Source organism: Salvelinus sp. IW2-2015, linkage group LG11 (genome assembly GCF_002910315.2).
Source record: "Salvelinus sp. IW2-2015 linkage group LG11, ASM291031v2, whole genome shotgun sequence".
NCBI lineage: Eukaryota > Metazoa > Chordata > Actinopteri > Salmoniformes > Salmonidae > Salvelinus > Salvelinus sp. IW2-2015.
The window spans coordinates 29097850-29116196 of NC_036851.1; the positions used below are offsets into that span (position 1 = coordinate 29097850).

The 18347-nt window shown below is 42.0% G+C and overlaps 1 protein-coding gene across 1 annotated transcript; it reads left to right on the forward strand.

Annotated features, from left to right (window-relative positions):
* The first annotated feature begins 518 nt into the window (after positions 1 to 518).
* Positions 519 to 18051, forward strand: parp3 (poly (ADP-ribose) polymerase family, member 3). Its single transcript, XM_023996653.2, has 11 exons — positions 519 to 608; positions 1168 to 1383; positions 2111 to 2236; positions 2398 to 2580; positions 10630 to 10768; positions 11285 to 11502; positions 12178 to 12336; positions 12540 to 12626; positions 12840 to 13017; positions 13209 to 13352; positions 16736 to 18051. The coding sequence occupies exons 2-11, from the start codon at positions 1189 to 1191 to the stop codon at positions 16903 to 16905; spliced, it is 1599 nt and encodes a 532-aa protein (XP_023852421.1). The 5' UTR covers positions 519 to 608; positions 1168 to 1188; the 3' UTR covers positions 16906 to 18051.
* Positions 18052 to 18347: the final 296 nt, after the last annotated feature.

Genomic DNA, 18347 nt, shown 5'->3' on the forward strand with positions numbered 1-18347 from the left:
TCATCATGAGGGGTTCATGGGTCCGCCACGTAGTGGCTCATGGGTCTGCAGTACCCAAATCCATACCCACACATGCACCCAGAGCCCGCACTAGCACTAGCCTTTTGCCCCCAAAGCATTTTAGCGGCCCCCCTCTTGACAGCAGAGAGAATGTTTCAGAGTTAATTTTCTGCAATTCTACACATTTTGCCATGGGTCGTAGAGAAAATGTTGTACTTTTAAAGCAAGTTTGCTGCAAGTCTACACACTGCCATGGGGTGGAGAGAAATGTTAGCAGTTTTTTTATATGATATCTGAGTGAGAGTGACTAACATTACTTCGACCATGATTACTGCCATTTTAGATAGATGGCTAGACAAATTTACCAATCTAAAATGTTTTAGCTGACTTGGTCTAATTGAGTGACTGTCAGTGACTAACATAATAAGAGAAAAACTGCGGATGAACAATAACATTTCGAAATTGCACCTTTATCTGCAACTTTCTGAATGCCACTCCCCCCCCCCCCCCCCCCCCCTAAAAGCGGAAGTAGAACTTCCTCGACAGTCGGTGAGAAGTGTGTCTGTCAACCGTAGTGACCGCTCGAGCTGCCGAATACCTGCTCTAAGGTAAGTAGCAAGTCGATAAAGGTTCGCAAATTATTTGGCTAGCTTCCAATTTCTGTCAACCGTAGCGGCATCCATAGCCTTGTAGTTAGCTAGCTAACGCTAGTGCGTGAACTTCTCGATACCAACGGCGTTTAGCTAACGTTAGCTAGCTAGCTACACACCCACAAAATGAAGTTATTGGACTTTGCGCCAAGCTAACTAAACTAGCTAGCTATCTACCTAAACATTACTGAGGGGTTGTACATGGAAATACATCTAGGACAGCTGCTGTAGCTAGCTAATTAGCACTCGCACAACCTCCTCAGTGCCTCCTTAGACAGGTCAGGGAATTTACCAGCCACGTCAGAGCTTGTCTTCTGTGTCTGCTGCTGCTACTTCTGTGTTACTGGAAGTACCCCGCCTCACTCAGCTGTATSAAAACACCACTGCCATTGGCCAGTGTGCCAGAAAAGGTGAAAGGGGATTAAGTGAAAAGCACCTGCCTTAAGTGCATCAATACTATCATTCATTCTTCAAATTTTAGTGTGTTGATGATGCATAATGTTTCTTTTTTCTGCAGTGATTGAAATACAGATCAGGGATGGCACCAAAGAAAAGGGCTGCCTCATCCACCAAAGCCAATAAAGCGGGTGGAAAGAAGGTCAAGCAAGAGCCTGACACACCAAAGGATGCCTTTACCTCTGCCAAAGAGGCTCTGAAGGCTGCAGGGCCAGAAGTTAAGGGCAAAAGGAAGGCGGATGAGCACTGCTTGCTGTCAGAACAGCAGTCAGGAAGGGTGAGTTGGACATCATGCCATATCAAGGCAAGGAGTAGGCTATTTATTATGCTGCCTGTGCCACCAATCATACAAAAATGTATTGTGTACTATTTCAGCTCAAAAGTCCTCCTGTGCAGTCAGTGTTACTCATTGAGGTACTTTGAAGGTGTTACTGTGATTGAAGCACTTGTCACACACTAACTGTAAAGGCTATGACAATGTATGGCTTTCAGTTCAGCCACACCCTTCATTTAGATTCAATGAGGTTTGACTACTTTCCAATATACAAACCTTAGAAGTGACATGTAGGGTACAGTAATAGTTTCAGTTGGAAGTAAACTCCCTGAGAGTGAGAGACACTTGCCCCTTATATTCATCTAATACAGAAGGGGACTATTCTCTTCTTTCCTTGTTCATGACATTACCTCTGCTCAGTTGTAATGTATGCTCCCCCAAGACACCTGAGATAATGAGTGTGGAAGGTCACTCATATCTACTGTATATGCTGCATTCAGTTATAGCTGTTTCAAAAGACCAGTGTGTTGCTACAGCATGTTTGCTAATCATTCATATGTAGCAGAATCTGAGAAACTGTCACTAGTTACAGGTATTTGACTTGATTTGTTTGATCATCTTTGCAGTCATGTCAGTAGGACAGACTGCTGTGCAGTGCAATAGATGAATGTGCCCATTTTTTATCTGACTGCTTTCCTGAATCATGKTCCTCCTTTAATCTCCCCCACAGGTGTATGAAGATTATGATTGCATGCTGAATCAGACCAACATTGGAAATAACAACAACAAGTTTTATGTCATTCAAGTGTTGTGTATAGATGACTCTTACTACTGCTGGACCAGATGGGGGAGAGTGGTAAGCTTAATTTTAGACAAAGACACGATGGTAGTTTACTACACATTCCTGTGTATATTTTAGTAGTAAATCTACATTTTAGTTAATTATCTTAAATACTAAGCTATTAATTTCTTGAGCACCCAGAATTGAAGCATCATCTTCTCCTCTCTCCCTTACAGGGAGAAACGGGTCAGTCAAACCTATCAGACCTCTCCAACAGCCCAGACAAAGCCATCAAAGACTTTGAGAAGAAGTTCAAAGACAAGACGAAGAACAGCTGGAAGGAGCGGGACAACTTTCTGTCTCACCCGGGGAAGTACACCCTGATAGAGGTAGATGGAGACCAGGATGCAGAGGTCAAGGTAAAGTGGTGGCTGGGTCTCAGTAGGACCACGGATTCTAAAGTAGTGTTTGGCAATTTTATGTATCAATGATGTTTGACAGTCATTGTCGATGGTAATAACATTGTAATATCATAAACTATGTTTTAGCATATTTGAACTTGAATTCACCACCGGAGTCTGGCAGCGCAATGCTGAATACACAGCATTGCTACAAGCCAAATGGCCTATTCCCTAAAAATGAAACGTCCACTCACTGTCAACTGCGTTTATTTTCAGCAAACTTAACATGTGTAAATATTTGTATGAACATAACAAAATTCAACAACTGAGACATAAACTGAACAAGTTCCACAGACATGTGACTAACAGAACTGGAATAATGTGTCCCTGAACAAAGGGGGGGTCAAAATCAAAAGTAACAATCAGTATCTGGTGTGGCCACCAGCAGCATTAAGTACTGCAGTGCATCTCCTCCTCATGGACTGCACCAGATTTGCCAGTTCTTGCTGTGAGATATTACCCCACTCTTCCCCACTCTTCCACCAAGGCACCTGCAAGTTCCCAGACATTTCCGAGGGGAATGGCCCTAGCCCTCACCCTCCGATCCAACAGGTCCCAGATGTGCTCAATGGGACTTGATGAAGAGCACTTTTTGCCAGTCCTGTCTGGTCCAGCGACGGTGGGTTTGTACCCATAGGCTACGTTGTTGCCGTTGATGTCTGGGGAGGACTACAAGCCCTCCGTCCAGCCTCTCTCAGCCTATTGCGGACAGTCTGAGCACTGATGGAGGGATTGTGTGTTCCTGGTGTAACTCGGGCAGTTGTTGTTGCCATCCTGTACCTGTCCCGCAGGTGTGATGTTCGAATGTACCGATCCTGTACAGGTGTTGTTACACGTGGGATGCCACTGCGAGGACGATCAGGTGTCCGTCCTGTCTCTCTATAGCGCTCTCTTAGGTGTCACAGTACGGACATTGCAATTTATTGCCCTTGCCACATCTGCTGTCCTCATGCCTCCTTCCAGCATGCCTAAGGCACGTTCAYGCAGATGAGCAGGAACCCTGGGCATCTTTCTTTTGGTGTTTTTCAGAGTCAGTAGAAAGGCCTCTTTAGAGTCCTAAGTTTTCATAACTGTGACCTTAATTGCCTACCGTCTGTAAGCTGTTAGTGTCTTAACGACTGTTCCACAGGTGCATGTTCATTAATTGTTTATGGTTCATTGAACAAGCATGGGAAACAGTGTTTAAACCCTTTACAATGAAGATCTGTGAAGTTTTTGGGATTTTAATTAATTATCTTTGAAAGACAGGGTCCTGAAAAGGGGACGTTTCTTTTTTTGTTGTTGAGTTTACATACAGTGCCTTCGGAAAGTATTCAGACCCCTTGACTTTTTCCACATTTTGTTACGTTACAGCCTTATTCTAAAATGCTTTAAATAAATTATAATTCTCAGCAATCTACACACAATACCTCATATTTATTAAAAATAAAAACAGAAATGCCTTCTTTACATAAGCATTCAGACCCTTTGCTATGAGATTAGAATTTGAGCTCAAGTGCATCCTGTTTCCATTGATCATCCTTGAGATGTTTCTTCAACTTGATTGGAGTCCACCTGTGATAAATTCAGTTGAGTGGACATGATTTGGAAAGCCACACCCCTGTCCATCTAAGGTTCCACAGTTGACAGTGCATGTCAGAGCAAAAAAAGTAATGAGGTCTAAGGAATTGTCTGTAGAGCTTTGAGACACACTTCGAGGCACCGATGTCTGCAGCATTGAATGTCCCCAGGAACACAGTGGCCTCCATCATTCTTAAGTGGAAGAAGTTTGGAACCACCAAGACTCTTCCTGGAGCTGGCCGCCCTGCCAAACAGAGCAATTGGGGGAGAAGGGTCTTGGTCAGGCAGGTGACCAAGAACCCTATGGTCACTCTTGACAGAGCTCCAGAGTTCCTCTGTGGAGATGGGAGAACCTTCCAGAAGGTCAACCATCTGTGCAGCACTCCACCAAACAGGCCTTTATGGTAGAGTGGCCAGACGGAAGCCTCCTCAGTAAAAGGCACAAGACAGCCCGCTTGGAGTTTGCCAAAAGGCACCTAAAGACTCTCAGACCATGAGAAACAAGATTCTCTGGTCTGATGAAACCAACTCTTTGACCTGAATGCCAAGCGTCACGTCTGAAGGAAACCTAGCACCATCCCTACAGTGAAGCATGGTGGTGGCAGCATCATGTTGTGGGATGTTTTTCAGTGGATGGGATTGGGAGACTAGTCAGGATCGAGGGAAAAATGAACAGAGCAAAGTACAGAGATTGATGAAAACCTTCTCTAGAGGGCTCAGGACCTCAGACTGGAGAGAAGGTTCACCTTCCAACAGGACCATGACCCTAAGCACCCAGCCAAGACAACGCAGGAGTGGCTTTGGGTCAAGTCTCTGAATGTCCTTGAGTGGCCCAGTAAGAGCCCGGACTTGAACCCGATCGAACATCTGGAGAGACCAGAAAATAGCTATGCGACAACGCTACCCATCCAACCTGACAGCTTGAGAGGATCTGCATAGAGAATGGGAGAAACTCCCCAAATACAGGTGTGCCAAGCTTGTAATGTCATAMCCACGACAGTCCATCATTACTTTAAGACATGAAGGTCAGTCAATCTGGATATTTTCAAGAACTTTGAAAGTTTCTTCAAATGCAGTTGCAAAAACCATCAAGTGCTATGATGAAACTGGCTCTCATGAGGATCGCCACAGGAATGGAAGACCCAGAGTTACCTCTGCTGCAGAGGATAAGAGTTAGCTGCACATCAGAATGCAGCCCAAATAAATGCTTCACAGAGTTCAAGTAACAGACACATCTCAACATCAACTGTTCAGAGCAGACTGCGTGAATCAGGCCTTCATGGTCAAATTGCTGCAAAGAAACCACTACTAAAGGACACCAACAAGACGAAGACTTGCTTGGGCCAAGAAACACGAGCAATGAACGTTAGATCGTTGGAAATCTGTCCTTTGGTCTGATGAGTCCAAATTTGAGATTTTCGGTTCCATCCGCCGTGTCTTTGTGAGACGCAGAGTAGGTGAACGAATGATTTACGCATGTGTGGTTCTCACCGTGAAACATGGAGGAGGAGGTGTGATGGTGTGTTGGTGCTTTGCTGGTGACACTGTCTGATTTATTTAGAATTCAAGGCACATTTAACTTCTCTGGGATAGGTGGGACGGTAGCGTCCCACTTGGCCAAAATCCAGAAAGAATGTAGCGCGCCAAATTCAAATATATTACTATAAAAATCAATCTTTCATGAAATCACACATGAAAGACACCGAGAGCCACGTCAAATAACAGAAATACTCATCATAAACTTTGATGAAAGATACATGTTTTACACAGAATTAAAGATACACTTGTTCTTAATGCAACCGCTGTGTCAGATTTAAAAAAAGCTTTACGTAAAAAGCACACCATGCAATAATCTGAGACGGCGCTCAGATTTAACAACATTTCTCCGCCATGTTGGAGTCAACAGAAATACGAAATGACATCATACATATTCCCTTACCTTTGATTATGTTCATCAGAATGCACTGCCAGAAATCCTAGTTCCACAAATTGTTGTTTTGTTCGATAATGTCCATTACTTATGTCCAATTAGCTACTTTTGCTAGCATGTGTAGTATACGTGTCCAAACGCTCGCGCATTGGCAGGCAAACGTCGGACGAAAACTTCAAAAAGTTATATTACAAGTCGAATAAACTGGTCAAACTTAGTAGAGAATCAATCTTCAGGATGTTGTTATCATATATATCCAATAACTTTCCAACCGGAGCATTCCTTCATGTCTGTAGAAGTTATGGAACGCAAGGCGATATCATGAGGAAAGCGCGTGACCAAGAACTGGCAATCTGCCAGACCAATGACTGAAACGCCTCCCATCCGGCCCCACATCACACTAGAGGCTTCATTCAGCGTTCTACAGACTGTTGACATCTAGTGGAAGGCGTAGGAAGTGCAAACAGATCCATATATTACAGGGAATTGAATAGGCGATGACTTTAACATCGACCAGTCTCAGAATTCTCACTTCCTGTTTGGATTTTTTCTCAGGTTTTTGCCTGCCATATGAGTTATGTTATACTCACAGACATCATTCAAACAGTTTTAGAAACTTCAGAGTGTTTTCCATACAATAGTAATAATAATATGCATATATTGGCATCTGGGACAGAGTAGGAGGCAGTTCACTATGGGCACGCAATTCATCCAAAAGTTAAAATGCTGCCCCCTATATCAAAGAAGGTAACCAGCATGGCTACCACAGCATTCTGCAGCGATACGCCATCCTATCTGGTTTGGACTTAGTCCCACTATCATCTGTTTTTCAACAGGACAATGATATAACACACCTCCAGGCTGTGTAAGGGCTATTTGACCAAGAAGGAGTGTAATGAGTGCTGCATCAGATGACCTAGCCTCCACAATCACCCGACCTCAACCCAATTGAGATGGTTTGGGATGAGTTGGACCACAGAGTGAAGTAAAAGCAGCCAGAATGTGCTCAGCATATGTGGGAACTCCTTCAAGACTGTTGAAAAACATTCCTCCTGAAGCTTGTTGAGAGAATGCCAAGAGTGTGCAAAGCTGTCATCAAGGCAAAGGGTGACTATTTGAAGAATCTCAAATATAACATTTATTTTGAATTGTTTAACACTTTTTTTGGTTACAACATGGTTCCATATGTGTTATTTCATAGTTTGATGTCTTCACTATTCTACAATGTTGAAAATAGTCTAAATAAATACACTTTTGACTGGTGTGTGTGTGTGTGTGTGTGTGTGTGTGTGTATAAAATGAGAAGAGCTTGGGGCCTAGGATCGAGCCTCCTTATTTTATCGTTTTGATGTCTTCACTGCCTGTCAACAAGGGAGTACCCCAAGGCTCGATCCTAGTCCCCACACTCTTCTCAATTTACATCAACAACATAGCTCAGGCAGTAGGAAGCCTCTCATACATTTTTATATGCAGATGATAATCTTATACTCACCTTGCCCCTCCCCGAATTTTGTGTTAAACGCTCTACAACAAAGCTTTCTTCAGTGTCCAACAAGCTTTCTCTGCCCTTCACCTTGTTCTGAACACCTCCAAAACAATGGTCATGTGGTTTGGTAAGAATAATGCCCCTCTCCCCACAGGTGTTAATTACTACCTCCTGAGGGTTTAGTGCTTGAGGTAGTCACCTCATACAAGTACTTGGGAGTGTGGCTTGACTTTACACTGTCCTTCTCTCAGCATATATCAAAGCTGCTGGCTAACGTTAAATCTAGACTTGGTKTCCTCTATTGTAATCGCTTCTCTTTCACCCCAGCTGCCAAACTAACCTTGATTCAGATGACCATCCTACCCATGCTAGATTATGGAGACGTAATTTATAGTAAGGGTAAGGGTGCTCTCGAGCGGCTTTATGTTCTTTACCATTCAGCCATCYTATTTGCCACCAATTCTCCTTATAGGCCATATCACTGCACTCTATACTACTCGGTATACCCGTCGAAAGACCCACTGGTTGATGCTTGTTTATAAAACCCTCTTAGGCCTCACTCCACCCTCACTCCACCCTATCTGAGATATCTACTGCWGCCCTCATCCTCCACATACAACACCCGTTCTGCCAGTCACATTCTGTTAAAGGTCGCCAAAGCGCACACATCCTGGGTCGCTCGTTTTTTCAGTTCGCTGTACCTAGCGACAGGAACGAGCTGCAGCAATCATTCAAACTGGACAGTTTTATCTCCATCTCTTCATTCAAAGACTCAATCATGGACAATCTTATTGACAGTTGTGGCTGCTTTGAGTGATGTATTGTTGTCTCTACCTTCTTGACCTTTGCTGTTGTCTGTGCCCAATAATGTTTGTACCATGTTTTGTGCTGCTGCCATGTTGTTGCTACCATGTTGTCRTGTTCTGTTGCTCCCATGCTGTGTTGCTGCCTTGCTATGATGTCTTAGGCCTCTCTTTTATGTAGTGTTGTGTCTCTTGTTTAAAATAACATAAAAGGTCGTCATTGGTAGGCCGTCATGGTTAATAAGAATTTGTTCTTAACTGACTTGCCTAGTTAAATAAATAAATACAAATTCTACAATGTAGAATAATTGGATAATAAGAAATACATTTTATATATATACATTTAGTCATTTATACATAAAATTCATAACAGAGACCCCGGTGCACAACTGAGAAAGAGGACAAGTACCCTAGTGTCTAATTTGAGAAACAGATGCCTCAAGTCCTCAACTGGCAGCTTCATTAAATAGTACCCGCAAAACACCAGTCTCAACGTCAACAGTGAAGAGGCGACTCTGGGATGCTGGCCTTCTAGACAGAGTTGCAAAGAAAAACCATTACCCAAACTGGCCAATAAAAAAAAAGATTAAGATGAGTGTTGCGTCAAAAAACAGAACACTCAAAACATGAGCACAATGGCAGCTCTTCCTTTAAAGAACTCCAGGCCTCAAGAGGGCAGATAACCCAAAAACACGGGTGGAACTAAAAAATTGAGCCAGCATTTCTGGAGGGACTACTTTTACATGCACACCTGGCAGATAAGCATGGGTATAAAATGTTTGGTCCTCAACATACACACAGCTCATTGTTCAACCCTAAAGACGCAACTGGTATGTAATGTTTGGAATTATTTATTATGTTGCATCCAGTGCTTAGCACAATTTACATGTGTAACTCTGGTAGGGGTGGTGACTTCTTTTGTTGTGGATATTTTCTGACTGCAGAAGTAATTGCTTGAAGTGCTAGATTAAATTGTTTAAACGTTTACTTTATTCAAAGCCATGCTTTGTTGCTGTGTCATGCATTGTTTGTGTAAAATAATGCATGTTTATTCTCTGTTTAAGGTTATCTACCTATTCCCTATTCCTTATTCCTCTGTCATTCAACTACTCTATTCAACAAATCAACTGTTTCAACATATTCAACAAATGGCATCAAAACCAWAATAAAACACTGGAAAGGAATTGAGTTGTCCCTTTGCATCCTTCACGTGTTGAGCAAGCCATTTTCAAGTTTGGGCAGAGCTGAAATAATTATAACACCTTGACAATGAGCAAAATAACACAGACACACRAAAGTCAGCTCCTGAAAATCAAATTATTTAGCCTATAACATTCTTTAACACTTGAATGAACATTGGCGTAGGCAAAAAATGAATAGGCCATTTAGCATATGCTTTTTTGCATTTCGAACTGTACAAATCCGAAGTATAGGCCAACAAGTTACAAAATAAATAAAGTAGCCTGAACAAAATAAGTACTAAAATAACAAATTAGTCCAAAAAAACGATGCATGTAAGTCTAAGGGTTTGACTGAATATTTTAGTTTAATCTATAGGCTATGTCTTTCGAATAAGATGCATCTGGATCTGGATATAGGCTACATTAAAATAAAGTGCAATGATGAACTGTTAGGTTTAGTTGTTTTTTACCATGTCTTAGACCTACCTAAAGGTTTCTGGCAGAAAACACCAGCATGTTCACCTTTTCTGCCCAGAGTAGCAAACTCCGCAGGATGATGGACTTGTAAATTTTGGAGGTTTGTAGTCTGTACATCCATTGCCTGAAACCGAAGGACTGCTTAACACCACCAATTCAGCCATTGTTTTTTTCTGATTTAGTATAAGGCAGGCTATTCTATAGTTACTAAGTGAAATGCCTTTTTATTTTTTATTATTTACAGTCTGAAGTAGCCTAAATGAAGAAAGAATTACGCAAATGCCCTTACCCAGATGYTCAAGATGATGAAATAGCAATAGCCTGCACTTGATATGGCTGTAATATTAGTTTTTAAAGGGTAGGCTAATATATATAACTGATATCAAATAATAGCTGTAATTTCAGACATCGCCCAACCATACTCTAAAGAATAACAACATTTTACCTTCCTGGCTCCTGTAATTAGTATATCTTACAATACGCTCAGGCGGGCAGGCTGACTCATTTATAGTTTTGCTGTGTCCATTTCTGTTCCCTCTCTTATAACATGCTCTCTTCTGGCTTTTGCAGGTGGACTGTGTTGATGGGAAGATTGGCAAGGGCCCCAGAAACATCCTCCCTTGCACCCTGGACAGCCCCACGCAGAAGCTCATCCAGCTCATCTTCAGCAATGACATGTTCAAAGAGGCCATGGAGTGCATGAACCTGGGTGGGTGTCAATCTGTCCAGCACTGAAGCAACTTTCTRTTCCTCAGTCAGTAAGCCTGGGTGCGGTCTGTCTATGTACACATGTTCTGTTATGTAACATACCTGTTGGACTGGACTGCTTGTTGTATTGTGTTTTACTCTGTCAGTGCAATGATATACTTGGCTGTTAAACTGAAGTCAGGGAAGCCCAGGCATCTGCTCTATGTGATCAGAGAAGAGTATCCTAAATCATTAGTCATTTTAAATGGAGGGTAAAGCTTTGCGATCTGGAGATAAATGTCTAATCCATATAGAAACCTAGTCTGTCTGATCGATAATGTAAGTAGGACTGTAAAATGTATACAATGTTTATTTAGCTGTGTTGCAAGTTCCCTAACTACCACATTTACCAATGTAGAGGAGAGCAGTCAACATAGACACCTACACAGTTTATATAGGCCTAACATATAAACTCAGACAGAGCAGTGATATGTGTGTAATCATATCCCCCTTATTGTCTCTCTCTTTGGGCCACCAGACATAAAGAAGATGCCTCTGGGGAAGCTGAGCAAGATGCAGATCGCTAAGGGCTTTGAGGTGCTGGAGGAGATCGAGGGAGCCATGAACGCCAGCAGGCCCAAACTGGAGGAACTCTCCTCCAAGTTCTTCACCACCATCCCACACAACTTTGGACGCACCAGGCCCCCGGTCATCGACAGTTCTGAGATCGTGGAGAAGAAGAAGGAGATGCTTCTGGTGAGATTTTATTTCTCAATTTTTCCCCCCATTTTTTTCCCCCACCTTTATTTAACCAGGTAGGCAAGTTGAGAACAAGTTCTCATTTACAATTGCGACCTGGCCAAGATAAAGCAAAGCAGTTCGATACATACAACAACAGAGTTACACATGGAGTAAAACAAACATACAGTTAATAATACAGTAGAAAAATAAGTCTATATACAATGTGAGATAAGGGAGGTAAAGGCAAAAAAAGGCCATGGTGGCGAAGTAAATACATTATAGCAAGTAAAAGACTGGAATGGTAGTTTTGCAGTGAAAGAATGCAAAGCTTAAATAGAAATAATGGGGTGCAAAGGAGCAAAATAAATCAATCAATAAATACAGTAGGGGAAGAGGTAGTTGTTTGGGCTAAATTATTGATGGGCTATGTACAGGTGCAGTAATCTGTGAGCTGCTCTGACAGCTGGTGCTTAAAGCTAGTGAGGGAGATAAGTGTTTCCAGATCACCTTGTACTTGATTAGACCCTGTCACAGTATTGTGCTTTATGGAATGACATTGATCTTGATCAGTACTATTTAGGGCCAAAAGTTTTTTAATAGCCTACAATAAGAACCCAGTTTTCCCTGATCAGGTCTGGTGAAACTCCTGGCCAGGCCTGATCCCATTCCTGACTGTGCTGTCCCCTGCAGGTGCTGGCTGATATAGAGATAGCCCAGAACTTGAAGGCTGAGACTGAGAAGGCCCAGGAGCAAATGGAGGTGGAGAAAGTACCTCATCCACTGGACCAAAACTATCTGTCTCTCAGCTGCAAACTCGTTCTACTACAAAGAGATACACAGGAATTCAAGGTACTGTGGTCTCTAATCGAAGTTGAATTCTATACAAACACCACTGTATTGTTCAAAATCACACAAGTCTTTAGTGATATGCTGATGGTCATATTTAAATGGGTGACTATATTTACTGTGACAAAGCATCATTTATACTACAGAGAGAAGAATATTGTAAATGTAAAGCTTCCATTGTATTTCCATTCTTGCCTCATTTAAAGGTCATAGAGAAATACCTGAAGGCCACTGCATATAGCCACAACCAGCCAAAGATTATAGATGTCTGGGAGGTGGACAGAGAGACTGAGGTGGGTAACATATGGCACAACAACTTCATGTCATAATCCTTGTAGCATGTAATACAGCATTAATTTTTTTACTAATTTCCTGTGCTCTTGATTTTTGTGCTGATGAATGTATAAAATAAATAAAAAATTATATATTGTTATAACTGTAGGTTTGTTTGACTTAGATCAATCAACTTAAATACTAATGCTTTCTGTGGGGATTGTTCTCCCCAGGCGGAGAGATTCAGGGAGAACGACGGACTAGAGAACCGGCGTCTGCTGTGGCACGGTACCAATGTGGCGGTGGTGGCAGCCATCTTGAAGGGCGGCCTGCGGATCATGCCCCAGTCAGGGGGCCGTGTGGGCAGGGGCATCTACTTTGCCTCGGAGAACAGCAAGTCAGCTGCATACGGTGAGGCTATAGCTACCATGTGGCTGAACTACCGGTATCTCTTTTAGACGTCATCTTCGGAATATCCAGTCAATTTCCAAATGTATGTTCATGTAGTGAGTATAAGACTGTTAGGTGCATTACTACGACACTGTTCGTTTTGTGAAGAAATACCGTGCTACTTACTACATATGTGTCCTGTCCCTGTGTAGTGCGTACATCTAAAGACAGGGGGGTGATGTTTCTGAACGAGGTGGCGCTGGGGAAGGAAAACACCATCACTATGGATGACAGCTCCCTGAAGAAGGCTCCTTCCGGCTATGACTGCGTGGTGGCTAGAGGACAGTTGGAACCAGGTACAGTAGCCTGAGCTATGTTGATGTACATTAAGAAGAGCGTGGGTCCTAGGATCGAGCCTTGGGGTACTCCCTTGGTGACAGGCAGTGGCTGAGACAGCAAATGTTCTGACTTTACACACTGCACACTCTGAAGAGGTAGTTGGCAAACCAGGCCAAATACCCCTCAGAGACACCAATATTCCTTAGCCGATCCACAAGAATGGAATGGTCTACCGTATCAAAAGCTTTGGCCAAGTCAATAACAGTAGCAGCACAACATTGCTTAGAATCAAGAGCAATGGTGACATAATATAGGACCTTTACGTTGCAGTGACACATCCATAACCTAAGCAGAAACCAGATTGTATACCAGAGAGAATACTATAGACCAAGAAAGCCAGTCAGTTGACTTTTGATAAAAAGGACAAGATATAAATTGACCTATGACAGTTAGGATTTCCCAGTGCCTTCTAAGCACTGGGAAACTCCCAAGAGAGGAAAGAMATGTTAAAAAGGTGAGAGAGGCTCAACGATGATAGGGGCTGTAACCTTAAAGAAGAAAGGGTCTAAACCATGTTAGGTAGGGCAGTTAGGGTGTTGATGGTGGATGGTAGCACTCAGCAACAGTTAACAAATAGCTATTTGAAAGCTTATAAACAGCTAATCAAGTTGTTTGGGAACAGACTTAGTGGAGACTACCGAGAACTGAATGTGTTCCTTGGTAAAGATTGCCACTCCACCACCTTTGGAAGATCTGTCTTGCCGAAAAAGGTTTTAACCAGAAAGGTTAACATCAGTGTTCAGAACACTCTTTCTTAACAATGTCTCAGTAATGACCAACACATCTGGATTGGAGCTGTGAACCCACACTTTCAATTGATCAATTTTAGGTAATAAGCTTCTAGTGTTAACGTGCAGAAAACCCAGGCATTTACGAGAGCAGAAATCAGTGAAGCAGAAATAATCGAAGCACATGTCAGAGTTGGGGCTAGCAACAGTAGACGGACCAGTGTGTACATGCACATTTCCAGATATCATCAGCAGTAATACAATCAGGGCACGGCAGAGGACAGGGAGAGATCTGTGGTGTTGATTTTTTTATGACATTTTGAATGTGCATCAGATTGAAACAAGGTCATATGTGACTCACCACCTGGATTCGGTCTTATGTAGCAAAATTTTAAATTGTTTTTWAAAAATTGGATAAAGTAGAGACTGAGCTACAAAATGGGATATCATACACAGCATTTTTGTCGAACAATGGGAAAGTTATTCTGCTTTGAAAGTTGATACACTTGTAAACTTAGTTTTGAGAAAAGGACCTTGGACTGTTTTGATACCTACTGGAGAGCTCTCCTTTGACTACACCCAACTGGAAGCTTCATTAAATAATACCCGCAAAACACCAGTCTCGACATCAACAGTGAAGAGGTGACTCCGGGGTGCTGCCTTCTAGGCAGAGTCCCTCTGTCCAGTGTCTGTGTTCTTTTGTCCATCTTAATCTTTTATTTTTATTGGCCAGTCTGAGATATGGCTTTTTCTTTGCAAATCTGCCTAGAAGGCCAGCATCCTGGAGTCGCCTCTTCACTGTTGACGTTGAGACTGGTGTTTTGCGGGTACCATTTAATGAAGCTGCCAGTTGAGGACTTGTGAGGCGTCTGTTTCTCAAACTAGACACTAATGTACTTGTCCTCTTGCTCAGTTGTGCACCGGGGCCTCCCACTCTTCTTTCTATTCTGGTTAGAGCCAGTTTGCGCTGTTCTGTGAAGGGAGTAGTACACAGCGTTGTACGAGATCTTCAGTTTCTTGGCAATTTCTTGCATGGAATAGCCTTCATTTCTCAGAACAAGAATTGACTTATGAGTTTCAGAAGAAAGGTCTTTGTTTCTGGCCATTTTGAGCCTGTAATCGAACCCACAAATGCTGATTATCCAGATACTCAACTAGTCTAAAGAAGGCCAGTTGTATTGCTTCTTTAATTAGCACAACAGTTTTCAGCTGTGCTAACATAATTGCAAAAGGGTTTTCTAATGTTCAATTAGCCTTTTAAAATTATAAACTTGGATTAGCTAACACAACGTGCCATTGGAACACAGGACTGATGGTTGCTGATAATGGGCCTCTGTACGCCTAAGTATGAAATCTGCCATTTCCAGCTACAATAGTCATTTACAACATTAACAATGTCTACACTGTATTTCTGATCAATTTGATGATATTTTAATGGGGAAAAATTTGCTTTTCTTTTAAAACAAAAATATATTTCTAAGTGACCCCAAACGTTTGGACGATAGTGTACTCTCTGAAACTGTAGTTAGATTCTTACCCGTATACATGGATGAAAGCTTCACGGCAGACTGCACCCCCTTTCATTAAATAAGACTTTTGTCTTTTCCATTTAGTTTACACAGCTTGTTTGGCCCGTTGTGTTCCACTGATTTCAAAACTCGGGTCAACATCTTCCGTGACAACAACACTGTTGATCGCCGTTTCTTCCCCATCACAGTCATCAGAAGACTCTACAATGTCTTCAATGAAAATGTTTTTACCTAAATCAGTGATTTCCTCATCGTCTGATACATTTACAGAGTCCTCCAGAAAGTCAGCATGGCACGGTCATCCTCCAGAAAGTAGTCCATCACAACTTTTTCCCACTGACCTTTGTCGAAAGCGCCTGATAAATTCTGGGCAGCGGTGTTATTGAGAGCAGTAGCAACATATTTGCAGTTCTCCATGGCCAAAGTTATATATTTTGAACAAACTGCAGTAGAAAGGATTATCTACGCATAACGAGCAGCTCATTTTATAGACACAAGATGCTACACCACATTATGGCCCACTCATTATCTCAGCCAGTCATGGTTAGCGGGAATCTACCTGGCTTTTTCTTTGGCTAAACCAGCTAGGCTATTAATTTAACAACTTTATTTGTGTTTACAGATGGCATAAAAGTTTGTTATTAAGGCACTTGAAAGTTCATGTTCGAGAAGACATTTCTGCCAGAAAACGCATTTTGATCAAATACTTTTTACGTTCTAAAGTCTCTCCTGTGAAGTCGTGACTTGCGACATAAGCATAGTTTCCTGAATCGGGTCACATATTGTACAGCATTTTCATCAGGTAATGTGAATAAAAAGCCGGAGGGAGGTAGTTGAATAGGATGGGAAACCAAGAGTCTGTGTAACCGAAAGAGAGTTGTATTTGCAAGTGTCTTTCTCCATATACACTACTGAAGTGGTCACTGTATGTCTAAACATCTGGTAGATGATGAGCAGATATCGAAAAGACTGCATAAGTCTAGTGAACACTTTTTGTTGTGTATATCAGTACAGTGTTTGTATAGTAAACACTTGTGTGTTTCAGCTGTATGGTTGTGTAGTGAACACTGTGTGTTGTTTCAGACCCATCTAAGGACATCTTCCTGACTCTGGATGGTAAGCAGGTGGCTGTGCCTCAGGGTGAGCCCATTAAGCAGCCCCAGTACAAGGACAGCTGCTTCTCCAACAGCGAGTATCTGGTCTACAAGGAGAACCAGTGTCGCATCCGCTACCTGCTGGAGCTCAAGTTTTAATCGGAGAGGGGAAAGGCACCTATGCCATCTAGGAGAAAAATGTCACCTACTCTGTCTAATTAGATGAGTATCAAGAGTATTATTCAAATGAAGGTGGTTGTTGTTAGACATCACTGTCACTGAGTACCATATTCAACCAAAGTTGTCTATAATGTATCAGATATACTTCTCTGTGCCTTATGCTTTACACAACAGGCTTTGAAGTCTTCCATTGTCAGTTTTGGTTGCAAGTCGTTGGTGATTCTACTCTTAACCGGAGTATAAATACTGCACTCTCACTTAAAATTATAATCCTAATTGTAATTCTATTAGTCTACAATATTTACTTTGAACAGATCATAGTATTGTGGATTTTCAATGTTATTGTACTATTTGGCCGCTCATTTCTGTTATGGGAGGACTATTCTCTTTACCTTTACTGGATGTAGTGTGAATACTGTACCTTTACTAATATGCAATACAATACCTACCTGTATCTTTATTCTGCACTATATGTTTTCATTTAGCTGTGAGTATTTCCTACTCTGAATATACTTGTATAAAGCTTTATTTTCACTTACCTACTTTGTGAAAACATCTCTCTTCAATAACTGTTTGAATGTTAGTGCATGGAACATAATTCAATACACTAGATAGGCCTAGATGCTGTATTGGCATGTAATAAAATGCATGATTGAAGGAATAACTGTAGAGTTGATCTGTATGGTTTAGAAGTTTGATTTGCATGTGTTGTGCGTCTATGAAGGAGACCATGCGGCTTTGCAAATCTATAATCCCAGTGCACTGTGTATGTTAATATTCATGTGTTACCTAGCAAGGCTCAAAGTTCCTGTGGTGATGATCAATGCTCTTGTCTCAGTTTATACATTTTCCTGGGCCTGGGTCCAGATTCGTGATCTAGGATCAGTTTTGCCTTTTAAATCGTAACGAATAATTGGAGGGTGATCTGATTCTGGATCAGCACTCGAACTCTGAGACGCTGTAAGACTATGGGGCTGTTTATTGCACACAGCAGCCGGTTGAGAGAATGTCCTTCTGCCTCGTAACCAGGAGGTGTCACTAGTGAACATCCAGGCTCAGACCACCTCTGAGCCTTTTTTCACCTGATCTATTTACTTGAAGGCTCAATAAACAAATAACCCTCCAGCTGGCTGTCAGACCTCTCTCTCTGAGGAGACTGCATATGCTTTCACCTATTTATGTAACTCAGCCCAGACCCCAGTGTTTTGACAAATCACTCTTAAGTTATTTTTTCAGCACTTTTGATGTTACTTCTGTGGGTTGCCACTATTTAGTGGTTGTTGCCCAACATGTTTGCAACATGCTGTAGATGCACAGTTGGATGTGTTGACCACATTCTTCAGACAACACATTCAACATTTCGATAAACAGCAACACCAACACAGACAGTTACCATTACTTTCTTCCATAAACCTATATTT

Coding starts and splice junctions, on each gene's coding strand:
- parp3 (XM_023996653.2), top strand. CDS start 1,189: ATGGCACCAAAGAAAAGGGCTGCCTCATCCACCAAAGCCAATAAAGCG. Junction 2,581..10,629: donor ACCAGGATGCAGAGGTCAAG/GTAAAGTGGTGG, acceptor TGGCTTTTGCAG/GTGGACTGTGTTGATGGGAA. Junction 12,627..12,839: donor AGGTGGACAGAGAGACTGAG/GTGGGTAACATA, acceptor TGTTCTCCCCAG/GCGGAGAGATTCAGGGAGAA.